The sequence below is a fragment of the Protopterus annectens genome, chromosome 9.part0, assembly GCF_019279795.1.
Source record: "Protopterus annectens isolate FY-2018-M chromosome 9.part0, PAN1.0, whole genome shotgun sequence".
NCBI classification, from domain to species: Eukaryota; Metazoa; Chordata; order Ceratodontiformes; family Protopteridae; genus Protopterus; species Protopterus annectens.
Window position 1 is genome coordinate 472364606 of NC_056743.1, and position 14523 is coordinate 472379128.

The 14523-nt window shown below is 37.1% G+C and overlaps 1 protein-coding gene across 2 annotated transcripts in view; it reads left to right on the forward strand.

The window, feature by feature from the left end:
- The first annotated feature begins 1017 nt into the window (after positions 1–1017).
- Positions 1018–14523, forward strand: part of CHMP7 (charged multivesicular body protein 7) — a 421425-nt gene continuing 407919 nt past the window's right edge. The window contains exon 1 of one of the 2 annotated variants that reach the window (XM_044083012.1): positions 1018–1439. In XM_044083012.1, the coding sequence (XP_043938947.1) occupies positions 1171–1439 (269 nt within the window). In that variant the 5' untranslated portion in view covers positions 1018–1170. The remainder of the gene's footprint in view (positions 1440–14523) is intronic. The other variant, XM_044083013.1, reaches the window with a different exon arrangement.

The following is a 14523-nucleotide window of genomic DNA, read 5'->3' on the forward strand; positions in this document are numbered from 1 at the left end:
GTTGTTGTGTCTTTCGGCTTTTCCCGGTTAGGGGTAGCCACAGCGGAACTCCGGTCCGCTAATGATTGGCAGTAGATTTTTATGTGCCGAGTTGCCGGCCCTGACGCACAACCTTCAACGAAGGTACGCCCATTCACGCATGTCTACACACAGAAGACGCTCTAGTTCAGAATCGAACAGGACAACGTGTTACTGTATGGCGACAACGCTACTAATATTTTAAAAGTGTCCCTTATTATTTCTGGATTTGTCCTTGATCCTGTTGAGATTTGTCTCTGGTTCTTTGAGAGCTATGCTTTTTTAGCCAAACCATACATGTAGCAAACTAAATTTAAATCAACATTTTATTTTTACTTTTACATATAACACATATTAACTATTAAAATGTAACTATATACCAGTTATTACAAATACTGATGTACACCTCATCAGTATTAAACTATAACTATTAGTAATAGCTCTCAATGAATCAGGGACAAATCCAGAAATAACATGGGTCAATCAGTTGCACTTTTAAAATATTAGCCCTTCTAACTTCAGACACGGCTAGAATGTGAATTTTCTGAAGTCAAGTTAATCTACAACTCTAATTATTTTAATTTTTATTAAGGGGATTGCGCCAACTTTTCTCCAAAAGTCCATACCTCTCAAACTCTTAGTGCAAGGAATCTGGACGAAGCCATAAAAAATGGAGGGACAAAGGCCAAAAATTTGGGACACTTTTTAAATATTACTCTTATAAACAGACCAAAAATAAAATAATGATGCAAAAATCTGGACAGTTGAGAGGTAGGAGGTATTAAGATGGGCAGAGCTAAAATTTGAGCCAAAACCAAAGACTATTCAGCAGTACGATATCATACCAGTCACTATTAAAAAAAATACACAGCTGAGATACAGTTGAAGATATCATACAGCATATGACCAATCCCACACGAGGATGTGCAGCAAATGGCCAACCCCTTCCTTTTCCCGCAAGATAATTGGTAGTTGTGTACGCATCGACTTCTCCCTCTCCCCGACACACGGCGTTAGTCGTGACGTCTGCATGGGCCTTTCATCTATGAGGAAGTCAAGCCATCATCAAGATGTTCATAAGTTCATAGTTCGTGGTTTAGTTATTTTGCGTCTCGTTGTCACATATAATGCTTTCAGTCTATTTGGCAAGTCATGCTATCCCAAGAATTTTCTGAAATGACTTTTCCTCGTGAGTGGGACGATGATGAACGGATGGCAGTCCTTTTCTCTGCTTTTAAACAGAATAGAGATGTTAACCCATTGGACTGGGATAGCAAAATGAAGTTTTGGACCCCTCTTATACTTGACGTTGCTAAGCAAAAAGGAGTTGTGTGGGTGACATTGAACGAATTAAAAGAGACTTTCAGAAGAAAAGGCAGCATTCCTTTAGGACTGGGAACTGTTTTGGAAAGCATGATAAGGTGGTACTTTCAGGATTCGCCAATTCCTGCATGGCTTTTCTGTGTCTCACGGTTGTTTATTTTTTTGTTTAATTTTTCTAGTGGATTTGATGTCTGTTGTGCTTTGACACCTATAGTGTAGTAGTTTTTACGTTGACACTTGCTTTCAAGTCCTTTTTAGTTGTATTGCAGGTTTATTGGTATTTGGATTATTGGTTGCTAGAGAATCCAAGCAAAGTAAGAAAAAATTGCCCTTAGGTTAATATAAAATCATTTTGGTATTTCTTTTCCCTGCTTATCCTATGATTTCTTATGTTAGCTTTTATTTGGGGAAATGCTGACTACCATACTGTAAATCAATTGCTGCCAACATTTTCTTGGATGTAGGATGAGAAAATTGTTCTGATGAGATTTTAAAGAGTAGCTGCTGATGTTACCCCACATGTTGCTGAGACAGGATGTCATAAAGATCGTTTACAGGAGGCTTATATTAAAACAGAGCAACACAAAAGAATTAGTTGTTGAATACATAGCGGTATAACCAGCCCTGTCATTGCAGAGCAAAGATGGGATATATATACTTTGTTGCAAGATGAACTTGATTCGTGGAAAGAGTGTATAGGACATTTAGGAAACCTTGATATCTTTTTCTGAGTGTGAAGTTCTTAACACACAACCTAAAATAGCATGCAGGAAATTTTATGTGATTACTTGGTTTATTCACAAGCTTATACCTTGGATATAGTCTCCTTCAAGTCAGGGTATGCACTTTCCAGGCTCTTTTGCATGTATGTATATCCAGAGATGAGATCCCTGTGCATTATATTAATGGGATTTTGTCATAAAACTGTGGTATATTGTTTTTTTCTCCCCTTGTCTAGCATATTCTGCTGGAGAAAGAAAGTCCTGGTGTAATTGCTGGCAAGCCTGCAAAACATAAGCATTTTAGTTTTTGCACGTGGTAGACAGCAAACGTTGTTGAAGTGTTTAGGTTTTTATAAGTTATATCAAGGCGAGTTACAAGATGATGTTATACCCATTTTTTCAGTAAATGCTTCATAGTTTATTTTAAATACAATGAATATTTTAACCCCAGTTTTAAACAATAAGCCATTTCTGAAAGTACTAAGCATCAAATTTGGTACAGTTAATATTTATTATGTATGGTAGCCGCTCTGCTGTGATTTTAATAACTTAAATTATTAATATATTTATATGTTTATTTATTAGTATTATTTTTTTTCTTTCATGTATGACATTGATTATATCTTTTGCTACAAGTCAAGTGATGGGAGTTCTGTTAGTAGCTCAGGTACATACTCAAGTTTGTGGAGAGGTGGTGAAGAAATGAGGTGTATGCCAGCTCTCTTTTTCTATGAGGTAGTAATAATGGCTGGAGTATTGTTGGCTCATATGGCTTGAACTGAGTGCGGGAGAGGCTAGAAATAAATAGAATAGCTAAGTGCCAGGTTGGTTTGAGGGTGGGAGGGAGTTGTTTTTATGCTTCCACCAAAGGTGAAGCCACTCAAAAGCATCTACTACTACTTGTAAGCCAGCCTCCAGAATGACAAAAGTGAATGCATTTATTTTGCAGCTTATAGAGTATAGCTTTTCTTGCAGGCATTTTCAAATTAAGGTTTTGATAGTATACTTTTACAGGTTGTGTAGTTTTTCTGAGGATGCATTTTAGAATATGGACAGTAATGTGTACTGCTGTTAAAGTGCATGAGTACACAGCAGATATAAAATCTTTCTGTTTATGTACTGTGACATCATGAGGCAAGTTGTAGTTCTAATGAAAGTAGAGTCATCCATCACCATGGCAGAGATCAGTGGTTGTATCACAGGGCTGACTGTTAGGCCATATCTTATTTGGCATTTTATTTCTCAGACCTTCAGGCCAAAACTCCTGGACTGTACTTCTGTAAATTTGAAGATGACTGTAAATTGGGAATTGTTATATGATCTTACTGACTCATAATTGCTCAACATGGGTTAGACCAGTTTCAGAACTGGGGCAAGGACGAACGTCTGAAATTATATGTGAAAAATTACAGTATCATTTCTATATACCATTTGGTGATGCACCCTTTCAGTTAAACACTCTTGTAAAGGATTTAGACACACTTGTTGATAATTCATTATTTTTGACCATCGTGGCTTTTTTACATACCTTCTATCAGCTTTTAGATTCTACTGCCACTAAATATCTGACAGCCCTGCAACTTCTTGCTTCCCTTTTGATTCATACTTACCCACTGCCTGCCATCAATAAAATACAGATCCCTTTACTTAATAATGCTTTTCTTTAGCTTATCTTCTATTCTTCTTCTCCTACTGAGCCATCACTCAACCTACCATGACCCAAGAATAGCTCTCGATATCTTTCCACCTCTGTCCCAACAATCAATCCATACTTCCTCCCTAAATTCACCACCCATCATACCAAACCTATTTAATGACACCCCCACCTTTACCCCAAATATAGACTGATTCACTCCCTTTCAACTCAACTCAAAATAATGTTAAGTGGAAAATACTGTACAAAAACAAGAAACGGTAATACCCCAATATACCAAAATCCTCTTAGGACACACTCCCTCTAATCCTGGCCCAGCTTATCACAACATCAAAACAAGTCAATCCCACGCACTGCACGAACTCCCATAATGTAGCCCCCGGTAATTAGTATTTTGCTGCAATAAATATTAGAAGCATAAGAAATAAAAACTACTGAACTACATGCCTGGATTACCCAACACAAGACAATATTCTCTATAAAACTAAAACTTGGCTTAAACCCATCAGAAATTACTCTGAATTTAAGTCCCCTTAGCTATAATATTCATAATGACCATATAAAGAAGAAAGGTGGTGGTATTGCTCTAATATTTCCCAACAACTACCACATTTCCCCCTGCGACAAACCAGTACCAAGTATCGAAGGACCAAATTTAAAACTAATGACTAGGCACACAACAAAATAAATAAAAAAAAATGCCTAGTTACTCAAGACTACTCAGACCATTGATAGATGCTAAGTGCTTTCATTCGTTTAATGCACAAACTTCATCAGAACAGGCTGACTAAACATTTAATAAAACATTTAAATAGTAAATCATACATCAAAGTTCAACCAGTAGAAATAAAGTAACAAGTAAGTGAAGAAATAAGATTCAAAAGAGCCAGTAAAAGGTTTCGTTAACATAAAAGGTGGGGACTAATAAGTAAGTCTATCCTTAAACATACATTTAATATTTCTGTGTTCATTAAGCTATGGTGGCTGATCACCCCTTAAAACGATCTGCCACATAAGTTCCTTAATTTCAAGTTTAGTATTAAAACCATCAACAAATAAATAGGGATCAACAGATTCTAAGGCAAGGAACACAAACATTTTAAAATTCTGGCATTCTGTGGCATGCTTTGCCAGGGCATTGGTCAAATTCCTTCTCTTAATGGCAGCACAATGTTCATAAATTCTTTTATTAAGGGCTCAACAGTCTTGTCCACATAATAGCATTTGCAATTTGTGCAGAAAGCCAAATAAACAATCTCAGCACTCTTACAACTACATCTTTTAGTAAAGTAGATTCTTTTTTAAGCATTTAGATAAAACATTGTGGAGAGTGGATTAAACTGCACTGTTTGCAGTTGTAAAAAAAAGTCCCTGTACCCTTGTGAATGTGGTGACTTCACCAAATTTGAGCAAAAATTTAATGGTAGATGTTTTTTATAAATAAATTGGGAGTGATCCCCTACCACTCGTGCCCAACCACTGTTTCCTAAAATTAGCTTTCAGTTATCACACGTAATCCTTTTGATACTGTATGAATTAACACGAATAGGGACAGGAAGGGCAAAGTTTCTAGTGTTGTTATTAGCAACAATATTATTTTCTTTAGGTAAAGCCATTCAGTAAAATAGGGAGATACGTTTTGCTTCTTTGCCCAGTAATTTTGTCCCTAATTTTATTTAACTCATTACATTCAAGTGACGCCTCCAGGTGCATCTGCAGTTAACTCCTACTGATGCCTCCAGGCGTCATATATTGCTTGTTCATATTTGCATCAATAATTCCAAAACCATGCTAAGTGCAAGGTTTTAAAATAGTTCATCTTAAAGCTTACACAATTTCAAACTCAACTGCATTAATATTTGACCTCTGTCTAGTGCAGGTAAAGAGATATTAAATGTTTTTATGATAATAATTTATATAGATATAATTTTCAGATTTTTCTAAATATCTCAACAACCAAATAACGCAAATAACTACCCTCATATGAAAGCTCTTGACTAGATGAATAAAATGCTGCTGACAGTATGTGTGTAACATGAATGGTTGCTGAGATATAGTAAGTTGTTTACAAAATATTACAAAAGTAATAGTTACTGTGTTTACTGTGACTTATGAAATTCAGTTTAAGACCTAGAACCTAAAGAATACTACCACTATAATAATAGTTTGTGCTGAAGAGTTTGCCATTTATACTTCTTTCATAACCCCTGTGGTTCCAAAGATAGGAACATTTGTTTGAAATGTGAGGACATAATTTGATTCTGTTAAAAGGCTTGGGCTCAACCCATTGGAACAGCACAAGGGACTCAGCCAAGGGCCAGAGTAAAAAACGACTTTAATGAAAAGGTTTAGCGCTTTTTTCCCTTGATAGGGACTTCCTGAGAACATCATACAATGGTTAACCCAGCCTTTAAATACACTTAAATTAATTACATAAATTAACACATAATTGACTTCATTATTCCATTAAAAAAAAAATATATATATATATATATATATATATATATATATATATATATATATATATATATATATACACACACACATATATGGAAACATAATAAACTCATAAAAACATCAAATATAATACATACTACTCCATAGTATTTTAACCTAATAAATGTTTTAACTTTAAAATGCATGCTGTATTAGTAGCCTCATTAATACCTGGATATTGAGTTGCATCTAATTGCAATTGCCATATCAGCTCACAAATATCCAGGTGTAAATCTACAATTTTACCCTGTGGGTCTCTAGCTAACTGTTCAACTACCAGAAACTTAAAGTAATGCTCATTATGTTTCTTAATATGCCTAAATAAGGCATTAGTGATTCTGCCTTTCCTGATGTCTGTTATGTTTACTAATCCGTTTTTTAAAAAAATCTGCTTGTATTTCCTATATAAAAAAAAGGGACACATTTGGCACTTAGCCTTGTAAACTACATTAGAGCTACCACAATTAAAATGTCCTTTTATAAAAATATCCATACCATTAAGATTGAATTTATCATCCGTCTCCAAAATGTGTGCACAAAAATTACAGATCCCCACACTTAAAATTTCCATTTGGTCTATTGATGTTTCTACTTGTAGTCCCACCATTAACCTCAAAAAGGTTTTTAAATTATCTGTCCTTTATGTATACAATTTTTGGGGGGAACCTTCCCCACTTTTTGCTCAACATTAGTATCATAACTTAAAATGTCCCAGTTTTTCTTAATTACCTTAGAAACCCTACTGGCATCAAAAGTGTATGTTGTGATGAAACTTAAACCATAGTTTTTACCACCCAGTCCTCTATTGTTGTCTAATGATAGACACCACTCCACTCATATCAGTTCAACCACCTAATATTGGCCTATATATGCCTTTCATACATTTACCTATAACCTCCTCACCAATCTTATCCAAAAATTCATTAGGGTATCCCCTCTTGGCAAACAAACTTATTATGTATTTAAAAATCACAGTCTAAGCTTACCATTCTGGCCGTCCTCACCAGTTGTCCTTTGACTATTTTGATGCGAGAGATGCCAGCTACTAAATTCCAAATAAGAATTTGAGAAGGAAGGCTTTCTATAAATTGTGGAAAGTGACAACTTCTTGTTATTATCCAAAATCAAATCCACATCTAAGTAAGAAATTTGCTCTTTACTATAATGGTGTGTGCACCATAAAAATTCTACAGTGCTATTGATGTAAACCAAAAATTCATTAAGCTGTGTTTCAGTGCCTTTCCACATCACAAACAAATCATCTAAAAACCTAGTGTAATGTATAATGTTTGATCAATAAACGCTATTCATTAAATATTCCTGTTCCCAATGGGACATAATGAAATTTGCAAAAATGGGGGCACATGCTGCCCCCATTGCCACTCCAGTTAACTGTTTAAAATAGTGTCCCTCAAAATTAATAAAATTGTTATTCAAAACAATATCCATAATGGTAATACATTTATTGATAGAGTCCTGATCATATACACCAGTGTTAATCAACTGTGTTTTCAACTATTAAATCCCTCACCATGTGGTATGATGGAAAAGAGATTAACCACATCAATAGTAACCATAATTAAGCCTGGGTATATCTTAATTTTTTTCCAATTTCTCCAAAAAATGCCACTAGTCCTTGGTAATGTATGTAAATGTTGTTAAACCTTTCTGCATGCTGTAATCCAAAAATTTACTAATGAAACACGTTTTTGATCTTTGACCATCCACAATAGGCTGAAATTTCAAATTAAATAGGCCCTTGTGGATCTTCGGTGTTCCGAAGATATTTGGTACCATGGGGTGTTCGTTTTTCATGTATTTATGTTCATCCAGACTTATCTGGACCTGAAATAACATGTCATCCAAAGCTAAATCAATCCTCCGATAAGCTATATGGATCTCATTTAAAGAACTCTTTTCATAAGTTCCATCCATTAGCAACAAGTTCATTTTATCTAAGTAATCACTTTTATTCATCAACACCACCCCACTCCCCTTATCCGATTTCATTATACGTACTGTTTTATCATTAATAATTTCTTTTAACAATGCTTCTTCTTTCATGGTCATATTACTTACGTAATCTAACCAGGGATGTACAACTGCCTAATCTCTTTCTCGCATATCTTTTCATATATGCATACTAAGTTGTTTAAAGTGGGACTAAAAATGCTTGGTTTACTAAGTCTACATTCACCTGGTTCGCTAGTACCCTTATGTCCATTAAACCAATTTTTTAGGTTTAATTTGCGTGTAAAGCACTTTAAGTCTATTAACGTATCGACCACATTCCCCCTTCTTGTTGGAACAAAAGTGAAACCTTTTGCCAGAAAGTTCGCATGATCAATTCCCACTATTTATGTGGTATAATTATAGATCTTAAAATCATTTTCACTATTAATAATGATGCATGGCTCACCACCCTGCACACCTTCATCAATGTTATCCATGCTTTCCACAAATTGGGACAACAATAAAAGATCTAAACTTTCAACATTTTCAAAATATTCAAAACTGTCAAACCTTGTTCCATAATTTTCAAGAACAGTATCATTCTAAAGATTTTCATTGTTGTTAAAATCATTACATACAATAGGCTAGGTGGAATGTCATATTATTTATAGAATATTGGTTTAATTCAATAGGTTTACACACTGTAGGCGTGGATGAAATATCAGCCAAGCCCTCGTTAAAATGATATATCTTGTTATTAACAAAAAACTCCCTAACTTCCATTTCATCAACATTGCTTCTGTCCAAAACATTTAATTCACCTTCAGTGTCCGTGGTTGTCCCACTCAAGGAGTTCCTGGGCGCCACAGTGTTATTAACTAACTCGGTCCTTTCTGACTCTGAGTTTTTTATTACACATGTCACTTAATTCATAAAAGCTAGCTATGGCAATGTCCATCAGTTCGTCAGCTGTTAACTCCTGTTCCTCATCTTTTTCAGTCTCGCTCCTTGCTTTACATAGTCCCTGTAACCGTTTTCTGAAAAATGGGGCTGTTGGCCTTCCCTCGTAGTCTCCCTGAATGCCTTACACCATCGGCCATGGAAGTAGAAGGTTGAGAATTCATCCGCTGTTCCCTATGTAATCTCTGTGCTGACGTCACTCGCTCCGCCCCATTCGGTTCACTATTGGTTCCTTCTCTGCTGTCATCATTGTGGTAACCCGGAGAAAGTGGATATACTCTCCTCTTATTATATTCATTACTATCTCTCTCTATTTTGTTTTGTTTCCGAAAAAAATATTGCAGCATATATTATCAATACTTTGAACGGCACTCTTATAACTAACCCGATGCCGTTCATACTCCAAGTCAGACTGAATAGATTTATTTAGAACTTCTAACTCTTTGCATCGGGTATCCAAAACCTGACTATTGTATTTAACCATAAGTCGCATCAAGTCAGTACCTGTTCGATCAAATAATACATGGGAGTTCATTCAGAAAATCTTCATTACCCTCAGCTCCGTTGGGGTACCTCCATAGCCGTAAACCTCGAGGGACCTACCCTAATTCAATATTTTTCTCAAAATACGCATTCTCCATCTGCAATTTTTTATATGTCATCTAGTCTTTTTCAAAAGACTTCAACTTTTCGGCTATAGTTAGAGGTTAATGTTGGTCCATATTCTGACCACCATTTCCCTTGTGGAAGTCAAATGTATTTTTCTTCCATATGTCTCCAACTCCATCAGTTTTATCATTTTATTTCGTTGTTAACGGTTCTTTTTCTACCATGGGGCCATTTGATGTCCCCTGGGTGGTATTAGCAGATTGCAGTTTCTGGATTGTTTGGATCAGCTGGGTTAAAGGAAATCCCAAACTTCAAAAGATATCACTTACTGGTTCATTATGTTTGTCCATCAACGTTTGAATTTGTGCAGTATGTACTGCCAACTGCTGGTTGATTTTTTGTAACAAATCCAATACTTCTCCACTGGTGGCCGAGGTTTCCATAGTACTACGCAAAACAAACAACAAGGAAGTGCAGTGTAGACCAAACTCTAGAACACTACAGTACTGCACAAGGAACTCAGCCAAGGACCAGAGTAAAAAACGACTTTAATGAAAAGGTTTAGCACTTTCTTCCCCTGATAGGGACTTCCTCAGAACATCATACAGTGGTTAACCCAACCTTTAAATACGCTTAAATTAATTACATAAATTAATGAATAGTGTTTTTATTGGTCGAACATTAATTTATGTAATGCTGTGCTGTAGTGTCCTGGAGTTTGGTCTACACTGTATTTCCACTCATTGGAAGTTGCAATGCAAGCTTCCTGAGCACCACTGGAGTGAATGAGTTAACATAGACTTTAACTATCCCCTAACAAGAAACATATCGTATTGAAAGCTTCCTTAAAAAACAACTCATCAGAGCTAATACGTTTGCTTAAATGAATTATCTGCCTGTGGGCAATATTGGTCTTCATAAATTGCAAATAATTATTTGAAAATGTTTCTTTATGATAGATGGTAATAGAAAAAGATTTAGCTTCTACATACATAGGTAGAGATCCAAATAATTAAACAGTTCTGCCTGTGGGCAATATTGGTCTTAATAAATTGCAAATAATTATTTGAAAATGTTTCTTTATGATAGATGGTAATAGAAAAAGATTTAGCTTCTACATACATAGGTAGAGATCCAAATAATTAAACAGTTGTACCTGCAATACTAAAGTTAAACACCAGTCCTTTGCCTTTTGAGTTAATCTCATTAAGAAAAAGATTTAGATCATCCCTATTGGCACTCCAAATGAAAAACAAATCATTTACATATCTCCTGTGTAAGAAGACATGTTTAAAACCTTCCAAGTTGGACAAAATGGTAAACTCACCAACAGCAGACAAGAATGGCAAATGGAGGGGCCATTTTAGTACCCCATGGATGCCCCGCTTAACTGCTGATAAATCTTTCCATCAAAAAGAAAAAAATTGTTGGTTAAAACCAAGTCTAATAATAAACAAATAGTATACATTTTGACATCATTGAAATCAGTAAAATGACTTAAAATTGTTTAACAAAAAGAATACCTAATTCATGGTGGATAGAAGTATATAAAGAGGAGATGTCTGAAGTAACCAACATTGTATCCTGACCAGAAAAAAACATAACTTCTTAATAAATCCAAACAAATCCCAGGAATCTTTAAGAAAAAAATCTGTTTTTGTCATGAGAGACTTCAAAACTACAATAGCCTTTTATCTGGATAGTCTTTAGAAGTTATGTTTTCTCTGGTAGGAAGACGATGTTGGTTACCGTAGACATCTCCTCTTTATACTACTGATTATGTCCTACAGGAATAACTCCAGTCTCCCACACAACATTGCTTCCTTCCCTGCTGTAGTACTAACCCTGCACTTCTAACCTTTATACTTACTGTCAGTAAAGCTAAAGAAAACAACAAACTTGTCTAAAGCCTTGGAAACAGTTTGTGATGAAAACTTCTACTTCAGATGACCTCACTAGGTGTATCTCAGCCTAGTACTTCCGTGGTTCGAAAGCTATGTGTCCAATAGGTATCAGTCAGTAAAACATAACTTTACACTCTCTCCAAACCTTACAGTCACTACTAGTGTACCACAAGGCTCTGTCCTTGGTCCCTTCCTCCTTAACATTCGCACCAACACTCTCAACACAACAGGCCTCATTGATACAGTACGCAGATGACTGTATACTGATATGTACATCAGACATTCACAGATTTCCAGAAAATTACTTAGGAAGCATTAACAGTCAGTGAAGTATGGCTTTGTAACTCACAACTCATGCTCAACCAAACAAAAAAATACTTCTGTCATGAAAAATTTGCCCTCTTCCTGCTGTTGTGCATTCTCAGAGTTGGTATATGTAATTAGCAGGAGGTAGGGGGCTTGCATTTTCATAAAATAGAGCTTTTTCCCATTATTTATTTTTTGCTATGATATAAAAAAGTTCTTTCTCCTTTGCTCTTTAGACCTTGACTGTTTAATAGCGTCTGCATCACATCATTGAATATGTGAATATCGAACATTGACATGAGCGAATATTCATGTACTCGAAAACGGTATTGTGGGGGCTGTGCCCCCCACCCCCACTAAATATATATTCCTACTCCGAGATCGCACTACAGTGAGGAAAGGGCAAAAATCCCGATTTTCACTGTACCGCAAAAAAATTCATAAACTTTGCATGTGAGCGTTCACTATTCACGTATTCGATGACGTGATATAGACCCACTTCATATGCGTGTGTGGGGTGTGTATACAAATATATTTTTATATATATATATATATATATATATATAATTTGTATACCGAATATTTTGGATATTTTGTGGACCGAACCACAAAAGGAGGGGGGAGTATCGATATTCATCAAAGATACCCACACCTCCAGGTTGGTGGCAAAGCACGAAGCATCAGAGACTATCCATGTGCAACTAACAGTGGGTAAAACTTCCTTCCAGTTTATAGCCTGCTACATACCACCCTCCCAAACCCAGGAACCCCACTCGGCCTTCCTGAGAACACTGGAAAATATGAAGGTCTCTCCAAACACCATTATATTGGGCAACTTCAACTACCCAAACATAGACTGGGAGCATTACTCTAGCTCCACCACCTTAGCCCAAAGGTTCCTAGAATTCATAAACTCAAATGCTATGGAACAACTTGTTACCACTCCCACAAGAGGGGAAAACATAGTGGACCTGATCATCACCAACATGGGGACTCTATGCTCCAGACCAGAAGTGTATCCCTCACTGGTAAGATCAGACCATAAACTGATCTCAGTGGATATTCACATCCCGACCCCACCCCCTGCCCAGAAAACCACAGTGAAAAACTTCTCTAAAGCAAATTTCGCACTCCTCAAAACCGAGGTGGAATTCTTCAAAGCCCCCGGGCCTGAGAAAAATACGGCCCAGACTGCAGAATCCTTTATAAATGCATTCTATGAACACCTTCAGAAATGCATTGATCATGCAATCCCAAATAAAACCAAGACCCAATCCTCCAAAGGCAGACGTCCTGTCTGGTGGATCCCAGCCATAAACAAACTATACAATAGAAGGAGGAAGCTACCACATGATAGAGAAAATCCCAAAAAGGGAAGGCATCTCTGATCAGTAATAGCAAAAAACTAAGGGCACTCATAAAATCACCTAAGGCCAGCTTCGAGAGAAAAATTGCACAGGACCCTAAGGATAATCACAAGGCTTTCTTTAGTTATGTTAGGAACCTGGGTGGGAATTCCCAGATATGCTCAGAATTAGTCCAAAATGACAAAAAATACACCGAACCCACAGACATTGCCAACATCCTAGCTCAGGTTCAGCGCAAACTCCCCCCCCCCCATCAAAAGGGAAAATATCTATCCCAGCAGAGTGATGCCCCCCTGACATCTCAGATGCTCAGGTAAGAGCCACCCTCTCCAAAGCAAAAAACACAGCATCAATGGGACCAGACGGTGTCCCGGACTCCAAGAAGAGCTAAACCGAAACATAAAACTACTGTTCAATCTCAGCCTTACTACAGGATATGTACCCAAAGAGTGGCTTACAGCAACAGTGGTCCCTCTCCACAAAGGTGGTGCCTCAACGGATCCTGGAAACTATCGCCCCATAAGCCTGACTAGCTTGGGCTGCAAAGCTATGGAAAGGATCATCATGGACCTCATAAATAAAGATACTGGGGACCTACAGACACTGGATCCTACCCAGTTCGGCTTTAAGGGCAGATCCTGCCTCTTAAACCTGGTCGACTTCATTGAAAGGATCATCATGGACCTCATAAATAAAGATACTGGGGACCTACAGACACTGGATCCTACCCAGTTCGGCTTTAAGGGCAGATCCTGCCTCTTAAACCTGGTCAACTTCATTGAAACAGTCACCAATGCCATTGACGAAGGGAAGGTGGTCCACACAGCCTACCTGGACCCCGCAAAAGCCTTCGATACAATACCCCACTCGGGTATTATAGATTAGCTCACCAGCTTAAATATAAACCCCTATGTCACTAGATGGGTTGCAGACTGGCTCAAGGACATAACCCACATGGTTAGAATTGCTGGAGCCATGTCAGACTCCAAACCAGTGGAAAAGTCCAAAAGTGGTGTCCCACAAGGCTCAGTCCTGGGACCTCTCTTGTTCGGTATATATTTCTCTGAGGTACAGGCCAACATGGAAGGACTGTGGCTGACCAAGTTTGCAGAAGACTGCAAACTGGGCGCCATAATCGACTCCCAGTCGATACAAGCATCCTCCAAAAGGGCCTCATAGAAACCGACAACTGGTGCCAGAGCCATGGCCTC